Here is a 22196-nt window from a genome sequence, read left to right on the forward strand (position 1 = left end):
ATTTTTTATCATAATAACAATAAATTTAAAATATTGAAATATTTAAAAAAAAAATTGAAGATAAAGAAAATTATTTTATTAATTATTTCAATTAATTACATGAAAAAGATGAGAAAAATGTGAGAGTTGCATCACTTAAGTTTTAATACATTTCAACTAGATTGACATCCACCTAACTAACTAACCATCATTCATGTGCATTAGTCAACCTTTAAAAATGAGGCACAATGGGATAGCGCAACGAACTGGGGCCCAACACAGCCCACTACAATAATTGGGTCAGGCCAGCCCAATCTGATCTTTTGACATGCCAAGCCACATGTCAAACAAGCGGTCCAACCCATTTGACACCTTAGCATGAAATGATAAAAAAATCACTATTTTCTTCTTTTCAACCTCAGAACCCACACACCTAACCCTTTTTCTCTTCTTTTCTTTTCATTCCCCACTTTTCTTCCCTTCTACCTCTCTGTTTTCATCTTCTTCCTAAAAAATTCTTTTCCTTTACTGAAAAGACAACAAAAAATGAGGGTGCACATTTCAGATATTTAATCAATTATGATTACATGGATGAAATGCAGCAAATTCATAAAAATGGCACCTGCCAATCTGCTGGAGAATTTACATTTTATTGCAGCTGAAAAAGATTACAGGATAAATTGAGGTATGAAGAATCCAATTAAAAAAGAAAATTTCAAGCTCAATATGCTTGAACACTAAAAAAGAAAATAACTGTGTGACCCATTCTCTCACTGGGTTGGGAGATGGATCAGTACCCCTTTCTGCTAAAAAAGAAACTGGGCTTCCATGATAGTATTAGTATAATCACCTAATTCATGAATTTCCTGCAGTTTGGAGCTCCACATAGGCAGGGGACTTTGGATTCGTCACGTTCATCTGGATCAAACAAGTAATCGTACCTGCAACAAGGAATGGCCCAATGCCCAGGTTTTATCAAATCCTCAACCAAACCCAGATGGAAAATTGGTGAAGGGAAATGAAGGGGAAAGAAAAGAAAAGGCCTTACGTAAGCTCATCCCCTGCTGAGACATTGATCTTTGCAATTAGGACTATCCGGCTCTCTTCATCACCCACGCTCATGATCCTTGCATAACAGTTGGGGGAGCACTGCAGGATAGGGGGACAAATATTCATATTGAAAGAAGACACACTACTTGATTTTTTGTTTCCGTATGAAAATTTTAGCTTCAGAAATAGCGACTTACAGAATGGTTGATTAGGCGTGCAATATTCCCCTTGTTTGTAGCATCAATCACTACTTCCTCACTGATCTTAAACAGCTGCAGATCACATGTTCATTGAATTTTAAGATTCAGAATCACCATAGAAAATTGAAGTGACAAAATTCATCATCAGAAACAGATCTGCTTGAGACCAAAAGGACGAGCCACGGGCTTTACATATAACTTTAAACAACAGGAATTATGGAGTGAATGAAACAAAAGTGAAGGACCCAGTTGGCCAAACTGTTTAAGATTTAACATCAGCATGAATGTAGTTTTAACCCAAATTAAATCATGTACTTGATGGGTCGAACAAGGGTACCATACCAAAATAAAGTGTTGCTGTTACTGCTGTAACTTTCTATAAGATAAGACTGAACCAACAATAAAAAACTTCCCCTATGTTTGGATCTTGGAAATTTGAGAGAAAATGAGGGAGAGGAAATAAAGAGTAAAACTAAAAAAAATAAAAAATAGATATAAAGTTAATACATGTTTCTCCTCTTCTATAAAAAAAATTAAATAATTTGAAAATGTGTGTTTCTAATTTTTTTTTTATAGTAAATCAAACATGAAAAATCATGTTCTTCGTCATTTTTTCCTTTTCTCAATACTTTCAGGGAACTAAACATAGCCTTCTAGTCTAGGAAATGGAAATTTTCCACACCTATAGCTAACGATTACAATGACAATCAAACGAACCCAATAATGATTGGGCAATTCAGAAACTAAACCAAGATTATCATTTGATGAACTGAGCAAGTCATAGCTAAACATAGTCAAGACAAAGTGTGAGACAAATATACATTATGGAATCATAAAGAATTTACTCACATAACAATCTTTGCCTTCTAATCGATACCTTGCCTCCCTAAGATCTGCAACACTGCGCCTCACCTGCTCACCACGATACTCAATAACCTGGAGATAGATATCCCATAATTAATAATTCTATCCTTTTGAGGAAACCACACAATATATTCTTCAATTAATTTTCGTTTACTCTGCATGTGTATTAGCCTTGCTGTAAAATCAGTGGAATGCAACCATTTGGAGAACTTATCAACAGTAAATTTATCACAACAAATGATGTGGTCCTCCAAAATACTATATGTTACTAACTTATAACTTATACCATTTCTCCTTCTTGAATGCTCCGACGTGCAAAGAGGCCCCATCCATGTATTCCAGATTTGCCAAAACAAACCCGGTGATTTTCAGTTCTCTGAAGCAATGAATATACTGTAAGAAAAATAAATTTTATGTAGGCAATAATTACAACTCATAAAGAAAGATGATTTGCCTGCAAGTGGTAAAGGCGTTCCTTGAATGAAGAAAATGTTTGCGGATCTTCTAATTCCTGTTAGAAGAAAAAAGAAACCTTTAAATGGTTAAAATACATTATACCAGCCACAAGGGAAAAAATAATCCACACCTACATATCCCCCAACTAAAATTGAAAATTTTAAATATTTGAAAGGGTAAAAACAAGGACAAGAAAATTACTTTGTACAAGCTCAAGCCATCTATTGCATCCAAAGAATGATGCCTTGGCCCCATCAGTCGGTGGAATATTGCCCCTGCACCCACCTTTGAGCAAACATAAAAAAGAGATAGAAATCAGAGACCAAAGAGGCCCAATTGATCATATAACATTTGGAGACATTAGAAAAATAATGCAAAAGGATATCTGAACTTAGCCATCACAAAAAAGGAATTGCAAGCACTCTTTTCAAGGATACATAGAAAAGCTTGTGAAGTGATAAAAAGTCTCAAAAAATAAATTAGTGGCACAACTAAGGTGCATAAATGGAATACATTATTGATTGATCTTTTGAAGACCCGGCATCTTCCAGCAGACAGTGGCTCCAACTCATTAGTCTCTAATGCCGAGGATACAGGAAGTTCCGGTCTTCTGGATGAAACAAGCCTTGACCCCCTGAAGCTCTGATCACGTTTCTGGTTTTGTCGATTTCGGGCAGAGAACACCCCTGAAGGAGTACGTACAACTAAAACCGTATCTGCGTTTGGAGCCCTGCACCAGAAACAACAGATGAAGAGGCAGAAACTGAACCAATAAACGACATGATACATACAGGAATCCCCCCTTTTTTTTGGATGAGGGAGTGAAGGATAATAAGCTACTAGCTAGCCATATCTCCATCATAAATCATTAGTAATTTGAGGACCTTCTCTTACAACTATTAAGTTTGGAAACAGACCCCTGCAGGTACATGTATACACGAGCATGCTCATTTTCCCTAGGTGGGCAGACGGTGAAGGGCTTTCCCCCTTTTTTTTCTCTGTAGGGGGGATCCAACATATATAATTTCTTGGGCAACACAAAGTGTTTTAAAACACCTATATACCATCCTCAGGCGCACATAAGAACCTTTTTTTTCAGAATCAGTTAAGTGCATAAAACTCACTATTATATCAATTGTTTGCATAAAAATATTTTAAAACAAAAGGAGAGGCACAATGTAACCTGTGAACAGCACAATATGATAACTTTTTCGTAATTTGTCTTCCATTCTTCTCCCCACAATGCAACTGAAAAGGAGATATATTAGAGTAGAGGAAATGAATATTGTAACAGCCTTCTTGAACTCCAAAATGCATCTTCATCAAAAAGGCCATCTCATGAAAAGTATGGCATCATATGAATATATTCATAAGTAGCATACCAGCAAGGAAACTTACTTCCATGCTGTATCCTGCTCTTGATGCACACATTGCATGAAAATAAGTGGCACACTTGCAACATTGTGTGCAGGATCCATGAGTCTGCTTACAAATTACACAAACCTGCGTAGCACACAAGAAAAAAAAAAAAAGCATGGTTAACATCCAAGCAAAGGATGTATTACAAAAACAGTCATTAATTTTAATCACCTGACCAAAAAAAACAGACTAGAATGACGTACAATTAACCACACAAACAAAAAGGCCACATCTAAACTAGTTTTATGTTGGCAATAACAGCTGTACTTTTTTCTTCACTAGATGCTACATGCAATCATTAATGAAGAGGAGGCTCAACAGAGATGTGAATAGCATTTATTAGGTGTCAGTTACACAACATACTTGTTGACATTCAGTTCCATCTCACACCATATTCATCATTTGTGTCCTCTCACAGATTCAGTTTACATTCCTTTTGACCTTCATCTTGTCCTTCTAGAGCTGTTTATTGACTCCTCCTTATTAGTAAATTAAGTGGAACCATCTTAGAAATTCTCAAAGTTGCCTTGATTTGTTAATATATTATAGTCTTTCTTCTTATGCAGTATTCATTTAAGCATACCTATTTCTGCATACACCTATTTCTTCAACATGTTTCTAAGCTGACCAATACTTTTTGCCACCTCTAAACTTCTCATAATTCTTATTCCATATTATACTATAATATTGTCAATCATCACTCGTCCATTTTAAATATCCTCATTTTGCATGCATTGTTTGAACACGTGTTCAGGGATTCCAATTGGATTTTCCTGCATATAACATCTGTATGTCTGCCCTTGTATCCAAAAGTTCTTTTTGCATGCAAACACATAGATGTTACAGGTTCACTAAGTTCAGGCCATCACTCATGGAGTCAATATGAAATGCTGGCTTCTCCCTTAAATTTTGCTAATCTACTTCATAATGCACAATCATCAAAAGTTTTGCAATCCAAGCATCTGTAAATAGATAGTGTATGAAAGTATTTAGAAGAATTTCACCTTCAAAAATGAAGTAGATGGAATTCTAAGAATTCCAACAGCAGGCTCCATTTTCTCATCATTCAAGAAAGCAACTTCAGGCCGAAACCAAGCACACGTGACATGAACCCACAGTCCTTCAACATCAGTAGGCTTTAGAGCACCCCCTAAAAGTCAATATTCACATTTAGTAAGGCCAAAAAATCTTTGAAAGACATTGGAAACTTTAATAAATGATTTTTTTGTAAGTGAGATTTTTTTTATATTATTTTGTTCCAGCAAATTGAACCTAAAACCTCCCACCTCCCACATCCCACACCAACCCCTTGCCACTTGAGTCAAGCCTCGAGGAATCTTTAATAAATATATTAGTTAATTAAAGTTAAGCCCAAAACTAATCATCAAATTTACATTTTGTTGGCAAGACATCTTTATTCATAGTGATATGTAAACATCATCCAAATCAGAAAGGGGCTTGACCCAAAAAGTTAATTTTGAAGATTAAAAATCTAGTTGCCATGCCTTTTACAGGACAAAGACAGCACTCTCTTTTAGCATCAGGTGTTTCACATGCTCTGCAAACCCATGAAGTAAAATCTTTAACATTTCTTGCCCCATAGCATTCTTGGTGGACAGCTATTTGACACCTGCACCCAACAAGAATAGAATTGAGATGCTTAAAGTAAAGTACAAAGAATGATCTTCAGTCAACAAATGCATTTTAATTTTCATCACCCAAAATGTACTAAGTTGGTATGAAGATTCAATCAAGAAACACCTGTTGCAGATGATCATCTTGTTATAGTCCCAATCCTCAACCCATCTACAAATAGCACATCTTTCTGTTGTCCACTTTGCGTGAACAGGTTCATACTTCTCTGTTGTAATGAAATTAAGAGTATAATTAGTTTCTTCACCAGTGAAAAGTTATACTGCAAAATGCCTCATGACTGCAGTGGCAGACAGAAAAAAAAAGATGTCAAAAGATCACAAAGAAAAATAAAAATTACCTTTCAAAAAGGAAAATAACTGCTGTTTTTGTAACTTCAGAGGATTGATACCATGTGTAGTATACTCTGCAAGCTGCAGCAATCTCAATGTTAAAAGGAGAATATATTGGAATTGTTCATCTATGACACGTAAACTTTGGTGAGAACAAGGGGTGATTCTTTCTATGATCACCACAACACTTAACATCACAAGTTAGACGGATAGAGATTTTGCAGATGAATAAAATATTGAGGAATTATCCATATGTTCAATGAGTAATCGAATAAACATCTAAAACTGCTAATCCCAGTGACAAATAATTTGAATGCAGCATATTACATAAAAGACCAATGTTGAACCCCCCCAAAAAAAAAGGCTCTCTCTCATGACTGAAAGGGAACAGTTTCCTTTCATGATTGTTGCATATACATCTACTGTTCTTTCACAGGACACGAAATGGTCAGAATTTAAAAGTTTCAAAGTAATTCTTAACTTATATGTTATTAAATTAGCCTGCTAATAGTTCAATAAAGATATCAGGTACACAAAAATATATATATATATATGAGAGTTACAAGCTCCAATCAGGACTGAGAAACTAAATTAAACCCAGAGCATAACTTTACTAAAGCCATGCACTAACTACTTAATCAAGAGGGAGAATTTTGAGAGAACCATAAGCACTAATGGGAGCCTTACAATTAAAACTTCTAAGCAAATAAATAGAGGAAAACAATAAGCTAGAGAACTAATTAGGTACAAGTAGTCAAATGAGGGGGGCTGGTTAGGTTTCAAATTGCAGAACCAAATATTAGGCCTGTATTGACATGGCTGCATAGTAAAGTTCTGGAAAACAAGGAGTGCAATAAAGGAAGATTGTACTATGCATTTACAAGCAACTGCCAAACTAATTATAATATAAGGTTCATGTTTAATGCCCCAATTTTTACTGTGCACAAAACAATTCAGACAAAGTAGAGAATCACCATGCAGGTCAGTATAAATAAGCTTGACAGAACCACAGCGGAGCTCAAATTTAAAATTAGTTGCCAAATACACATTAAATGCATATTGGAAGTTCTAATCAACAGTCTAAATTCTTCCCATGATTGAAAGACCGTATTTTATTCAAAACACAGATTACGCCAGAAATTTAAGTAGTGCTTTGAAACTAACAAGAGCCGGTCAACTGGTACAAACCCATTTTTCCAGTGGTATTAAAGAATCCTTTACTTTAACGCTCGCCTTCCATTTTTTAGCTCTAGAACCCGTATGCCTTTCCCATTCACTAAGTGTTTGCTTCCTTGTGCCACATGAACCACACTTGCAAACAACCCTACAATAACAAATTGGAAGTAGGTTAGCAAAATATTTTACCAAAAATAAAGTTTCAATCAACCGATTTTGCTTTGCAACTCAGCTGAAATTAATCGAACTTAATTCCCTCAATAGAAATGAACCAAATTATGAGTAAGTCTCAAATCAGTGACTGAACTTCAGGACATGATCCTTTTTCTTTTTTTTGATACTTAAAGAAAGGTATGTATAATTTAATAACAGTAAATAATACACCAAAGTACAACTTCAGGACATGATTCTTTAATGTTATTTGTTTTCGTAAAACATGCTGTAGGAAAGTGGTGCAAAGGGAAAAAGTTTTGAGAACCACACAAGCAGATAAGACAAGGTTACATCAACTTACATATGACATTTCAACATAAAGACCAAAAGAAGACAACAAAAATGGCAAAATGCAGATCACTGATAGGACCCAATTTACCCACTCAATACTCCTTATCTTTCTTTCTTTTTTTCTTTTCTTTTTTTTTTTTTTTTTTTTTTTTTTTTTTTTTTTGTGATAGGTCACTGATATTCCTTATCTTCATTTCAAAATATTTCTAATTTTAATTAAAAACATCTTTCGTGCCCCTTACTCTGGACAGTAATTAATCCACCACACTAAAGACCCCTTTGGTAGCATGCCTCAAATTCAATCATTGGCAAAGAAAGTTCTAACTTCCAGCTTACTTATAACTCAAAATTCTGTAGCCTTGTCAACTTATTTAAGGAATTAAAGATAAATCAACCATGATATTTGTAAATATTCCAAATGAATGGTTGAAATTCTAGTTAATATTGAGTACTAGATGGTCCACTGTTTCAAGAGACATCTTTTCCCAAAATAGAACAAGGATGCAGTGGGTGGGAGTGGGGAATGCATGCAAGAAAGCAGTAATAACAATTTTTACAGATTAAAATTTACTCTAGCATATGCCACAAGTGTTAGGGCTTACACATGAAGATTTGGAAGATATATTCCTTCCATTCCTGTGCACACAACAGCTAACTTGTCAGGCAGCACAGGAGGTCCATCATTTTCTACACACCTGCTAAAATTGATTCACGTCATTAAAAATAAAAACTAAGAAAAAAAAAAGTAATATTAGAAAGCCACAAAAGCAAGCCAACAACAAACTGCAGAAAAGAAGAATCAAAGATAGTGATGACATACTTGACTTTGGGCTGCCATTTATCTGAATCTGATAATTCAAAATTGAATTTAGCTTTGCAGTCAGGACAGTAATAATCAATGTCCTCCAGATCCTTCAAAACGTAATCAAGTCAGTGATACTTTCCTTCATGAATTAGAGTAAATAAACATATGAGACAGAAGGAACAAATTAACATTGAAGATAACATCAGGTGGACAAACCTTCAAACGTTTGGTAGAAATTTTCTCACATTCAGCATGCACCCAGACATTACAACCATCACAACATACCTAATCCGAAGAGTAAGTTCAAATAACAATCATATGGAACACTGAAATAATCATGTTGAAAAGAACTATACACTAAATTATTGTACAAAACTCACCCAATTGCCTCCATCCGAGTGATGCCATGTCTTCTTGCATACACCACAGAATTGTTTTGATTTTCGCAACTGTTACAAAATTCATGGGAACATCACTCAGGAAAACTTTGTTCCATTTCATTTAGAGAAAAGAAAACAAGATACCTCCAAGACAAAACATTTCTCACACACCTTAGCACAATGTTTACATAAAAGCTGGGTTTCACCAGTTGAATTGTTCATTTTTTTTGAACTTTTGCATGGTAGAACACAGCCACAACCATCACAGGGTTGTGCCTCCCCATTATTGAATACACCCTGCAAAGAAAACCACCGGAATTAACTCTTAAAACTTCACATATCACATTTTGCGGCATTATTAACTGAATAAAAAGCAACTCAAAAGTTATCCAAAATATGAAGGGACAAAATCGTTGGTCACACATGTCCATGGTAATACATGATCGATTAATACATTTTAAAACAGTATCTTGTACATGGGCTTGATCCACATTCAACCACAGTTAAGTTTTAGATGAATTTCAACTAGCGCCCAACTGAGAAGTGACAAGTTCCGAGACCAAGTTAACTTCACTGGCCTACCACTGCCTCCATTCCACATTTAATCTCCAAATAACAGTAGACATCCAAATTTTAAGGGTTTAAAAGCTGTTTGCTTTAGGTGGACGCATAGGGGTTGTTGCCACGTTTCTCTATTTCTTTTGGTCTTTTGCCCCTGCTTCAAAGCTGCAGTCTGGGGCTGCCGTTTATGGGTTTTCTTAAAAAAAATTATTTTAGAAAAATGGAATTGAAACATTAATTTATAAATAATAGAAAGATTAAAAAAAGATAATGATAAAGATGTTTTAAAAATAACTTATCAGATAACTTAAAACACTGGTTTAAATAAATAAATAAAGTTAGAAGATAAAAATTGGAGGATGATAGAAAATGATTTATCACATAAATAAAATAATAAAAAATGAAGGATAAAATGATAAAAGTTGATGAAAAATAATTTAATAAAAAAAATAAGATAATGAAAAATAATAGATAAGATAAATATAAATCCAGATAAAACCAAAGGTTAAGGACATAATCACAACTCCCAAAATTTTAATACAAGGTAAAAATACGGCTATGGCTTGAAAACGCTACCCTCGTATGCGGTTTTTATGAGGCGTTCACTAAAAAAATAAAAACAAAAAATAAATTTTAATACAGGGTAAAAATACGGCTATAGCTGCGCTTTGGTTGAAAACTGACATCGCTATCTCCATATGCGGTTTCGATGAGACTAAACCAAAAAAAATAAAAATAAAAAATATATTTTTAATATATATATATATATATATATATATATATTGATGTCATCCCTAGTCATGGCAGTTGGGAAAAAAAAAAATTCGGCCATCTCAATAAAGGCATAGAAACTTCACGCATAGCAAAAAACTCTCAAACCAGATGACTAAATTAGGTGATAATATGCCTCTCAGGGTTATATTGTACCCCAGACGACACTACAGGCAAGGAATGAATGAGAAACCGGGAGCAAGGACCTGGGAGCAGCTCCAGCCACAACTTACATACATCTGTTTTCTGAACCGCCATTCGAGAATGCTGGCAAGAAACAATCACCTAATAACAAGATTAGGAAAACTGTAATTTCAATCATACATTCAGGCCAAATATTCAATTAGAAATGTCTTTCACCCTTTCCACAACTATTAATTAGCTAGCTTCACTGCTTGATGTCCCAACCCAGTTCCAACAATGCCGTTCTTGGACCCAGAAAACCAAACTGTTTCAAATAGTGGTTTCTAAAACTACTTGTGCAAGTTGGGATGGCATAGGGCTTGTATAAAGACTCCTAAATCCATCCCATTCGTGATCTTCAACCAACCTAATGGCAAAACTTGAGGGTCTTCCAGAATCATTTTTCTCAGATATGAAGAGTTAATAAGAAAAAAGTTGAAAATCTTTCTGAATCATTTCTGAACTAGCAGTTGACTTCTAGTGGAAGAATATAAAAAAAAAAATTCAAGTATAAGCAAGAAGATGAAGAAAGTCTTCAAGAGTAAACTGGAGTCAAGGCCTGAGCCACAACCACCAGAATACTTACTTTATCTACTATATTTAGTTCACTGATAGCAAGACAAGTTCACACTTGGATATAAGAACACAGGGGATTATCTTTTGTGATACTCCACCCAAGTCAGATAAAATCCTTCATTTGCATATACTGAAATTGAAGAAAGGAAGAATAAAAGTTAAGAAAAATTGAGTTGTGGGAACTTGCCTGGTTCTGAGAGTGGGATTCCTGATCCTGGTTTGAACCAGTGGCTTCTTCAACCCCAACGGGATTCTCTTCCGTACGAGATAATTGTCCACTCCCATTGTTTATGTCAAAAAAACCGTTCTCAGCTAGAAATGCCTCCTCAATTGCCTCCCGAAAATCACTCGGCTTGCTCTTGTGCAACTGGGTCTGCCCTTGAAATCTGACAAATAAAAAAAAACCACTATTAAGAAGAGACTAATGATTTCCCTTAGGCAAATTGTTAAACCGCAGAATGGGTTATGACCCACCTGTCCAGATATTCTAGAAATGGAAATATCATCCCGTGTTTGACCCAAGCATAATCCTGTTCATCACCATTTTATTTAGATTTAAAAAACAATAAAAATATTATAAGTGGAAATAAAAAAAGAAGAGCCCGTTATAATAAAGTGAGAGAGAGAGAGAGAGAGCACCCTTTGTTTTCCATTTTTGGAATATCCAAAGAACATGACACAAATTGCATCAGCAACACAAGAACTCAACACCGCTTCTGGTGCTTCAAACACAGGGTCAATCACAATTGCAGGCCAAGCTGGATATCTCTTGCCTGATTTCGCCCACACTATATCTCCCAACACAAATTCCTCCGGCCTATAGAAATCCTTCCGCTTTTCGGTTTTATCCTTCCCTGCTTTCTCCCTACCTTTGGAGTTAAACCCCGGGTAATCACTAGCTTCTACAAGTGGATTAAGGCCATCATGTAATGAGGATAATGAACTATGTGAACAAGAATATTTTTTGCTCTCGGATTCTCTAAACCCTACATAACCCGCTTCTCCTTCCTCGGCTTTTTCGCAAAGTCCATAGAGATTTGAACTTGGCAACCTAAATGTCTCCTCCTTGTGCTGTTTCTCTAATCTCAATGCGCCAGTTTTCTGCCTTCCGGTACCAATTCTCTCCTTTTCATATACTACAACTTCGAAATCATCCAGATTTGATTCCATGTCATCAGCCTTTGAATCCTCCTTCGTCCATGAATCAATTATCGAGTCATTGAATCGCGAAGGAAGTGCCCGATGACGACCTCGCGAAGACGGCAATAATGGAGGACGAGAACCGCCCGCTTTTGGATTCCTTCCTTTCCTCTTGCCCTTCGAATTCGACTCCACTTCGCTGGCACAGTACGAAATCTCGGTGCACAAAGAACCTGCAACAATGCTATCCTCCTCAACGTTGCCAGGCGTGTCAGCTGGACCGTTCCCATCTATTCTTCGCTTCTTGGGTTTTATCAGAGAAGCAACGTCGTCACCAGGCTGTTCGAGTTTGCACCGCTTTATTTGCGGCATCTCAATTTTCATCGTCCGCTTTATGATCATCTTCCACACATCAAACCCACCAAAGCCACATTCAATTTCCAACCCAAAACCCTAAATTCCACCTCCCACGCAGCAACAAATCCCAAAACCACCTCAAAATTCACCTACTCCGCCCCTTTGTCCTCCAATTCCCGATCCCCAAACACCCCTAAATCCCAACAATAAGCCCTAACTTTTTCCGCGAAACCCTAAATTCCCGCAATGGAACAGAAAACGGCGAACAAAACCCAAGCCCCGACAACTCGATTTCCCGGCGAATCGCAAAGACTCCGAAAAACAAAAAGAAAAAATTCGAACAAAACCCCCCGCACCCACTCCCCGAATCGACCGCGAGAAAAATTAGACAACCAACTTTCTCGGGAAAATTCGAGGATTTTCTCAGGGAAAATAAAAGGTTTGTCGAATTCGCAGAGAGAGATTCGGATGTGTAGAGCGTCCAATGGGACAATTGATTATGTGTTAAGTATTTATAGTAATTGTAAAATTAAAATAAAATCGAAATCATAATTACAAAAATATAAGCTACAATTATAATAATAAATAAACTTAAATTCTAATACGTGTAGGCTTGGGGGTTTTGGCTCCAAACTTTTGTGATGAAATTGAAACTTGAGGGGGAGAATTTGTGGTTCTTGGGTGAGGCGCGAAACGAAACGGGGACGGTAGCATGGGTTTCCGCGCACCCTATGGTGGGGGTTTGGGGATTTGGGCCGTTGCGGTACGGCTGATTTGAGAGTATCTGAGGTGATTGGTGGTGCCGCCGCCGTGTTGGGTTGGGTTTGTCGTGGGTGCATGGAGTTCTGTGCTGCTCTTTTTTTGGGGGGTCAGTCATCAGTGGGCCAATTGCTTGCTTGTTGGGTGGGTCCAAGTACCAACGTCCAAAAATGGAATAATTTTGGAAGATTTCTAAATTTGGCTATTTTCAATGAATTTATTTATGGTTTATAAAAGAAAAAAAAAATTGAAATCATTTGTGGGTGTTTTAATTAATTCGATTTGTTGGAGACTTGTCATCTCCATTATTATACTATGTAAGCTTTTTTAATGAATTAATTTATGGGTTTATAAAAGGAAAAAATGAAACCAATTGTGGGTGTTGTAATTAATTGGATTGGGTGGAGTCCTCTTATCTCCCTTATTTGATTACTTTGTAAGTTTTTCTTAATGAATTTATTTATGGGTTTATAGAAGGAAAAAATGAAACCATTTGTGTGGGTGTGGTAATTAATTGAATTGGGCGGCTTCTTGATATCTCCATTGTTTGATTACTTTTTAAGTTTTTTTATTTAAGGAAAAAACTTTAATATAACAAATTTTTTGGTAATAAAAAAAATAAACAAAAATATATATTTTTAAAAATATTTTGGTAGTGAAAAATTTTAAATATGATTTTTTTAATTATATGTATTATTTTTAATTTTCTTTTTAACTTCTCTAATTTTTTTAATAAATAAATAGATTTTAGATCAATCAATGACTTAATCCATAAGTTTTGCTAATTCTTAAAAATAATTTGAAACTTAAATAATTTATATAATTAATACTATAAAGTTGCGAAGTTAAAAACCTATCCAATTAATATTAAAAAGTTAAAAGTTAATGGTAAACACAACGATACAGCCGAACAGTTTGAAACTTTTAATTTAGTGTTAGATTTTATAAGCAAATTTTTAACAATTTTAAATGTAATTAGCATCGATAATATAAATGTAAATAAAATAAGAAAAAATAAAATATAAATGACGCAAATGTCAAATGATATGTTATATTGAAATACAACTCCTACAATGATACTTCATGTTTTAAAATAAAACCTCGAGTAATACTTCGAACTTAAATACAAATAATCCAATGATACCTCTCTCTTACCACCTTCTCATAAGATTTACAAATATAATATCAATATAATAAACTTATAGTCACTTACGTCCCTAGCAATGTCACTTACATCCCTAATTTATTGTACCCGATCTTACTTGAAATTGACTTAAATAATGAATGATGAGTTCTTAACCATGCATACTTTGATATTTTTTGACTTTATATCATTGGATTACATAATTTACCAACACATTAAATGTGATTTTATTTCTTATTATACTCGAAACTATATCTTATATCAAAATTTTGTTTTATCATCATCAAAACTTTAATTTTGCTAAATCATACTCAAACATCACATACCAAAACCCATCATGACCTTGCTTGTTTCATAGACCAAAAATAGAAAATAAACAAAACAAAATTTAATGCATTAATTTATTAGCGAGTTTATTACTATTTTAAAAATATTTTGATTATCAAATAATAACTCATTAAATTAAGGAAAACTTAATATTTTTTATTTTTTTTTAATAAATTTACCGACTTTAAGAATGATTTGGAATTTAAACCACTCACCGAATTAATTACAAATCGAATAAAAACTAATAAAAAATGCTCTATATATAATTGCGGACTAATGATGTACATATGATAAATAAATTTAATTTATTTAATGTTGAAAAAATAAAGTTTGATTATTTTAAATTAATTTTAAATGAAATATTATTGACTATTAATGTTTTTAAAATATTATCAATCATTTCTTAAAAAAAATTATATCCACTATAACATATTTCTTAATAAAAAATATAATTTATGATATTCTTTTATTATTAATATTCTTAGTTTACTAAAAGCTATTAATTTCCTAATTTATTTGCAATTATAAAATTTTTTTATTTTAATAAGATTTAAATGTAATTTAATTAATATTATATAAATTTAATTTATTAATTTTTTTTTATAAAATCAAAATAAAAAAATTTATTTTCGAGAACAACTAAAAATTCATCAAACAAAAAGGAAAAAAAAATCAAACAAGGCTATTTTTGATAAGCATTATACTTGCAATATTCATATAAATATAATTATATAATTTATACGTTGAATAATAAATAAAAAAAAATTGATAGTTTATTTTAATGATATATTTTTTTCAACTCAATATTTGGATCAAAATACGCCATTAGTCTAACATACGCAAAACAGATGTTGTGAAAACGACGTCGTTTAGGTTAGCTTCTTTAACACTAAAACCCTAACGCGGGCTCCTAGATCTACAAATTTGCGTCTCCGCATCGATCAGTGCTCTATACTTCCAGGCAAGTTCCGAGCTATTTCCTCAGCTCCGTTTGTTTTCTCAGAAAATAAAAGAAAGGGAAAATTTTTAGTTTTTCGCTTTCAGAAAGTTCAAACGGAGCCTTAGTGGTTGATTTTGAGGCGATTGTTCTTGCTTTTTCCAATCCAGACATTGATAATGCATGATTTACTTGAAATCATCCGTTGTTTTATTTTTTCATCATTTTCTCAGCAACCAAAAGGAGCGATTGCGAGATCACTGATCTGTACATATCTGCATTTGATGCTGTACTAGTTTATTGTTGTATTGTTACTTTTCAGAATTTTAACTTGCTTTCCTACATTTTCTCGGCGAACATACACAGAAATACTGCATTGAGCGGTGAATGAGTTAATTGGTGTTCTATTGTTGTTCATTATTTTAATTAATTTTCATTTCCATATATTTTCTCTCCATTCAAACAGAGCATTTATGATATCATTGATCTGTGTAAACTACATCAATTATTTGGCACGAATTTGAGCCTTTTCTGTTGGTTTGGTTTGGATTTGTTTTCACATTTGTGCTTGTATCTCTACGTATTTGTTGTTTAACAGATAAATAAGTCTTGGCATTTGTGATGGTTTTTTCTATTGATTGAAATGGATTTATTGTTTTGTAGAGTTTTTTTTACAGTTTTTGTGTCAACATTTAGGTTTTTCAACCTAAATGTGCTATGCTATTATGTTGGAAAGGTTGAGCCTTTTAGGGCTTACTGCATACTCCATGAGAAAGTGCTGTTCTATTTATGTGCACCATTTCAAAGTTTCACTCAATTTCCTCTGAACAGCTAAGATGAACTTTTAACCATGGAGTATGCACATTTAGATGTACCCTCACACTGTGAAAAGGCCTAAATATCTGCATTCTTTGGTTGTAAGTTTGCAATTTGCAGCAGCTACATGAAGTACATACTCTGGTAGATTTGTGGGAATTATTGTGAAAATAGAGGGTTTCCTTTAGGTTGAATGTAAATTTTGAGTGCACATTGATTCTTCATCTCATATGTATTTTGAAGGAAATGAACCAGTGCTTGTATGTTGATTTTTATGTATTTTTGAGATGTTGATATTCTCTTTCTTTCTCGCCTCTTTTCTTTTTCCCTTTTATTTTTTCCTTACAAATTCTTACAAGTGAATATGGATATGATGGCTAAAAGTAAAAGGTCTGAGCAGGAAAGCAGTGTTGGTAGTGATGAGATGGAAATGGGGGAAAGGAAGAGGGCCCCTTGTTCCTGTTCAAGTTATTACATTGTGACATTCGCAACCTCTTCTACATCAAATTTTCCCTTGCTTAAAGCTTGGCATTGGGTTGAAAAAAAAAGGCGTGGGTTGCATTCTAGAATTGAATGCTGACCTAGAATTCTCCCAACATGATCTGTAACCCTATTATTTGAACATCTGTCTTCTGCCATCCTGCTTCCTGCGTTGATAAAACCTTCATGCTGATCCTTTCACTGATGATTTTTTTTATTTTTTTCGGTATTAACCTGCTCTGTCTAACTGTCCCTCTCAAAAAAAGAAAAAGAAAAAGAAAAAAGAAAAAGGAAACAGGAAATGTTTTTATTATATCCTGGGTTCAGGCTCATATAGCCTTGTTCAATCTTTCCATCATTCAAGGGGAACTTTCAAACATACCCATCAAATTCAGACCAAACAATTTTAGGTAAGGTAATTATTATTATTTTGGTGCATGGTTTTGAACCAGGAACTTTCCTATCCCTACCCTAGTCTACCCCAAAGCCACACCTCAAGGGCTCTAGGTGGGGTAGTTATTGTTTTTTCATTTTTCTTTTTTTGTTTCCATCGGTGTTTTGAAAGGCTATTGGGGCCTCAAGTTGAGGCTATGCAAATTAGCCTTGAGGCTATAGCCTCAATAGAGGATAATCGAGGCTTAAGTCTCAAATATTCAAAAGGTTTTAATGGGTTTAGGGTCTTTATCGACTTTTTATATACATTTTTAAGAGGTTTAAGTCTTAATATTTTATTGGTTGTAGTAACCTGTGCTTTTATGGGGTTTTGATATAAATTTTTAAGTTTTGTCTTGTATCAAGATTAGGGTTAAGCCTTTTAGAAAACAAAGGATTAGTTGACTATCAATTAATTCTTTAAATGGAAATGAAAGGAAGAGATTGGGAAGAAGAAATAAAAGATTGTTGGTCATTGTAGTAACCGAACTTATATAATCATTATCTTATTATTGATGGATAAAGGAAAAAAATAATTGTAATTAATGGATAAAAAAGAAAAATGGATTGACACTAACTTTGATGGAGAGGATGGAGCAATTAGATATAATTATGATTCATTAGAGGATCCTATTGGTGATAGTGATGGTAGTTTTGAAGATTATTTGAAAAATGCATGAGAGAGAGTTGGATTTTAGAACAGACAAAAAAACTAAATTAGAAGCCATTGAAAATGACGTACAATTAATTTGAATCATTTGATTATTATATATTGTATGGTTTTTTTATTATTTACTTTTCATGTGATTTTATTAATATTTTTCTGATTTTTAAGATTTTTTTCTTTTTATTATTATTAAAGTTGAGGCCTAGGCCTTATCCTGTCTTGAAGTTACACTTTATCTCATCTAGGCAAAACGCTCCCAGGTTGCCTTTAGCCTTTTAAAACATTGGTTTCTATAATAATATTTTTTTTTACTGCACTAATTAGTAGGCAAATTTACACTCCATTGTTCATATATAACTACTTTAATGGAATACATGAGAATCATCACTTATTTACCAGATCTTAACATAGAAATTTTAACAAGTCCTTTTTTTTAGCAAAAACCTGGTTATCAACATAGATTTATCATAATCTTTATGAGATCATCCTTTCTGACGGATGGATGTTTATTTAGCTTTATAAATGCATGGATTCATTTATGGAAGCAATCCAGTCTCCATTTTTAGATTATTAATGTTGAAGCTAAATTCTCTTTCAGTATCCTACAAATTTGGGATGAATCAACTTGTTGAAGCTGCAGCCTTAATTTCATCCACAAACCGTCATCCTTGCTCTAATTGACTGTTTCAAGCTTAGAAAGTTGTTACACTGGTTTTCTGGGATATGATTATCAGTAACTCTTAATAACTATTCTCCAAGAGAAGTAGGGCAGGCAGAATGGTACGAGTTTCAAAGAAGAATGAAAATGGTGGAGTATCTGAACTGAATCCAGAAGCTGAAGAGCGTAAAAGACGAAAAAAATTGGCGTTCTCCAAGAACTTACTGTCAGATACTCCTTCAAAAGCGTTTTCAGCGCTGAGCCCTTCAAAAACAGTGATCAAACACCATGGAAAAGATATTCTGAAGAAATCTCAGAGGAAGAATCGGTTCCTCTTCTCATTCCCAGGTCTTCTTGCTCCTATCGCTGGCGGCAAGATTGGTGAACTCAAGGATTTGGGAACCAAGAATCCTATACTCTACCTTGATTTCCCTCAGGGTCAAATGAAGTTGTTTGGGACTATAGTTTACCCGAAGAACAGGTATTTGACTCTGCATTTCTCTAGAGGCGGAAAAAATGTAATGTGTGAGGATTACTTTGATAATATGATTGTATTTTCTGATGCATGGTGGATTGGGAGAAAGGAGGAGAATCCAGAAGAAGCCCGACTCGAGTTTCCTAAAGAACTGAGTGAAGGACAAAGTGTTGAATACGACTTTAAAGGGGGTGCAGGCATGGCATCTGACAGTAAGCAAGGTGTTAATAAACCTGAAATGAAATATGTAGAACCGCAGTCACCTAAACCTGAGCTAGAAGATGATTTGTCTGGTGAAGACAGTTTGAAAGATGTGGTTGAAATGACACCGAAAGATGTTGAAGTGACACCAGTTCGCCATTCACAGAGAACTGCAGGAAAAACATTCAATTTTGCAGAAGCTTCTTCTGGAGATGATTCTGTTGAAAATGATGGCAACATATCTGATGGACAAGAAAATTCTGGCTCTGCAACACCTGAAAGTGGCAATGAAGATGCTGAAGCAAGGACTCGAGCAACCACACAAATTCAAGAGTCTGCTGGGGCAGCTACCAAGTCAAGGAAACGACTATCTCAAGCTACTATATCCACATTGTTTAAGAAAGTGGAGGAACAGAAAACATCCAGAACTCCAAGGAAATCCTCATCAACCAAAGCTTCTGCCCAGAAGACTGATTCCAGGAAAGCTCAGGAACACGGGAAAAAAAGAAAAGTAATTGAGGAAACAAAATCTGAGATGGACATCTCAACAGAAAGTGAACCATCTGATGAGGAAAAGAAAACATCTAGAACCCCAAGGAAATCCTCATCAACCAAAGTTTCTGCCCGGAAGACTGATGCCAGGAAAGCCCAGGGACCCAGGAAAAGGAGAAAAGTAATCGAGGAAACAAAATCTGAGATAGACATCTCAACAGAAGGCGAGCAATCTGATAATCCGATCTCTGATGCTTCTGTTAGAGTGTACAAGAGAAAGATGAAAAGCCCTGCAGCTTAAACAGCATTGGCCCAATGACTTGACTAGTGAGTCCAACTCCAGCTTCAAAGATTTCTCTTCCATTGATGTAAGAGAAACTGAATCATTACAAAACGCCTTGTTCTTCATGTTTTATGTCATACATACCTGTTGGTTTATTGTTTCAGGTGGAATTGACCACTGTTGATCACAATTATTCCCAATGTGCTATAAAAAGCTATTAATTCCTCTGTTAGTATGTATGTGTGAAGTCACGAAGAAATGTAGACTTATTTGTTGAAGCATTTGCCAAACATATGCAAATCATTCTTTTTTTTTAGTGAACCTAGAATTAAACCCCTGAACAGATTAGCATAATCCCATTAGGAAACCTGAGTATTAGTTTTGAGAATGAGATTCATGCAAAAGTTATGTCAAACGGTTGAAAAAAACAGCCGCCGTCTAAATAAAAAACTTGGAAAATTAAGGCTTGTTTGGATTGGATTTTTGGAAGCTAAAGGCTTCACTTTAAGTTCAATGAGAGAGATTATGGACCCGATTGGGATTAGTTTTTAAGGTTAGAAGTACAACCAGAAGCAAAAGGATGTGTCCCTTCAAACTTTGCCTTAGATGTCTAAGAAGTCAACCCCCACCCCCCACCCTTCCCCCGCTTCTTGAACTTTTCTCGACCAACTGCCCATACGGAGCCATATCTTGGGGTACTGATCACACCTGTCACAACCAGTACGGGGCGATCCAAGGGAGCAACAGGAATTGGATAGTACTCCAATCAAAGTTGTCTTGTCTATTTGAGGAACTTCGAACTTTCGTGGAAATTGATTAATGCTTGATAAAACTTTCATAATACCATAACCACTCATTTAAATTATGACTTCTAACTTTTAACTACTTGCTCTTAAAGCTTCAGAATCCCACCCAACTCCATGGAGCCGACTGGGTTGTGATGACTTGTCAACCACAAGATGGAGAAAGAATGTATGGAAACTACTAGATGTAGGGAGTGCAGACACGAAGCATGGCCAGTTGGAGATAATTGTTTATTCTGACCCAACATATCCCAGACATTTGAAAGGGCCCGAGCCAAGAGTGTAGACTGTAGAACACAACCCCACCGGCTGTAGCTCTGTAAGTGTTTCATTCGACATCTTCTTTTATTAATTCAATTATTTGTTCTATGTACGAGCCTCTACAAAACTGAGCTCATTGCTTTTAAAATACTGAACCTGGAGAGCAAAAATTGGAATAAGGGTAGTTCAGACTTCAGAGGAGTCATTCTCTGCTATTAAATTGCCAGCATACCCTCTACTTTTCAGTACTGGAAATTGAGCTCAGTAGAACTGTAAGTGCTTTAAAAGTCTTATTCTATAATTTAATGGTTGGGAACTTGGGATTGGATGGGGGGTTGGTACCAATTCAGAGCAATTTTTCAGTTCAAAAACTCCTTTGTTTTTTGCTTTTGAGTATACATGTATATTTTTAAAGGATCTGTTGGAGAAACAATTAAGACTCTATTTGATATTAATTTTTTCCAAACGATCGTTTTTTTAATAAAATTATTTATTTTTAAACTTAGAAAGGAGTTCTTTATAATAAAAAATAAAGAAAACATATTTAATAATTAAAAACTGTTTTTTGCTTTTTGTGTTTTTTGTTCTTAAGAACGAAAAATACGGCATTTTTAAAGAATGTTTTTAGTGGTTTTCTATTGTTTTTTATTTTTATTTTTATAATTGTTTAAAAAAATAATTATATAAATATATAAAATGATTAAAAATAAAACACTGCATATAAATATTATTTTTAAAATATATTTAATAATATTAAAAATATGTTAAAAATATTTTAGGTTTTCAAATAAATTTTTATTTTATAAAACATCAAAAAAATAATTTAAAAAAAACTATTTTCAAAAATTATTTTTTAGAATTGTTTTAAAAAACAATTACTCGTGTTCTAATTTTATAGTTCGAAATAAAGGTCTAAGAGGGAAGAACCTAGAGAAGATAGCATCAAAATGAAAAGATACACAAAAACAGAGATGAGATAGATATCATTCCACAACAGGGGACATAATAAAACAGAACAGAGACATCCAACAAATGCAATATGAGATGCCACTCCC

At 34.4% G+C, this 22196-nt stretch overlaps 2 protein-coding genes across 6 annotated transcripts; one reads left to right on the forward strand and one right to left on the reverse strand.

Annotated features, from left to right (window-relative positions):
* Positions 1 to 567: 567 nt before the first annotated feature.
* Positions 568 to 12991, reverse strand: LOC117932152 (histone-lysine N-methyltransferase ATX4-like). 3 transcript variants are annotated; one of them, XM_034853239.1, is made up of 24 exons: positions 11549 to 12991; positions 11384 to 11439; positions 11097 to 11295; positions 10388 to 10435; positions 8990 to 9115; positions 8819 to 8887; positions 8655 to 8723; positions 8454 to 8545; positions 8236 to 8331; positions 7142 to 7277; positions 5962 to 6034; positions 5730 to 5829; positions 5474 to 5598; positions 4973 to 5118; positions 3948 to 4052; positions 3733 to 3797; positions 3063 to 3279; positions 2751 to 2834; positions 2548 to 2604; positions 2380 to 2469; positions 2079 to 2165; positions 1227 to 1301; positions 1028 to 1128; positions 568 to 920 (listed from the first exon to the last, which is right to left on the reverse strand). In XM_034853239.1, exons 1-24 carry the CDS (start codon positions 12449 to 12451, stop codon positions 830 to 832), a joined length of 3210 nt encoding a protein of 1069 aa, XP_034709130.1. In that variant the 5' UTR covers positions 12452 to 12991; the 3' UTR covers positions 568 to 829. The 3 variants fall into 3 exon arrangements, with proteins under 3 accessions (XP_034709130.1, XP_034709131.1, XP_034709133.1); XM_034853240.1 differs by having other exon boundaries at positions 8236 to 8328; positions 11549 to 12990; XM_034853242.1 differs by lacking the exon at positions 10388 to 10435 and having other exon boundaries at positions 11549 to 12989.
* A 2613-nt stretch (positions 12992 to 15604) lies between these two features.
* Positions 15605 to 21361, forward strand: LOC117932323 (DNA-binding protein RHL1). 3 transcript variants are annotated; one of them, XR_004654135.1, is made up of 2 exons: positions 15605 to 20162; positions 20976 to 21361. XR_004654135.1 is itself a non-coding variant. In XM_034853527.1 (2 exons), exon 2 carries the CDS (start codon positions 18746 to 18748, stop codon positions 20093 to 20095), a length of 1350 nt encoding a protein of 449 aa, XP_034709418.1. In that variant the 5' UTR covers positions 15605 to 15862; positions 18567 to 18745; the 3' UTR covers positions 20096 to 20355. The 3 variants fall into 3 exon arrangements, 1 of the variants encoding a protein (XP_034709418.1); XR_004654136.1 differs by having other exon boundaries at positions 20982 to 21361; XM_034853527.1 differs by lacking the exon at positions 20976 to 21361 and having other exon boundaries at positions 15605 to 15862; positions 18567 to 20355.
* The last annotated feature ends 835 nt before the right edge of the window (positions 21362 to 22196 follow it).

Source organism: Vitis riparia, chromosome 15 (genome assembly GCF_004353265.1).
Source record: "Vitis riparia cultivar Riparia Gloire de Montpellier isolate 1030 chromosome 15, EGFV_Vit.rip_1.0, whole genome shotgun sequence".
Classification (NCBI taxonomy): domain Eukaryota; kingdom Viridiplantae; phylum Streptophyta; class Magnoliopsida; order Vitales; family Vitaceae; genus Vitis; species Vitis riparia.

Bases quoted from the DNA above. Each gene is read 5' to 3' on its own strand.
- LOC117932152 (XM_034853239.1), bottom strand. From the start codon at position 12,451: ATGATCATAAAGCGGACGATGAAAATTGAGATGCCGCAAATAAAGCGG. The intron at 7,278-8,235 runs GTAAGCCCTAAC...TTGTTATTGTAG, and splicing joins TATCTTCCAAATCTTCATGT to GGTTGTTTGCAAGTGTGGTT. The intron at 2,166-2,379 runs GTATAAGTTATA...ATCTATCTCCAG, and splicing joins GCATTCAAGAAGGAGAAATG to GTTATTGAGTATCGTGGTGA.
- LOC117932323 (XM_034853527.1), top strand. From the start codon at position 18,746: ATGGTACGAGTTTCAAAGAAGAATGAAAATGGTGGAGTATCTGAACTG.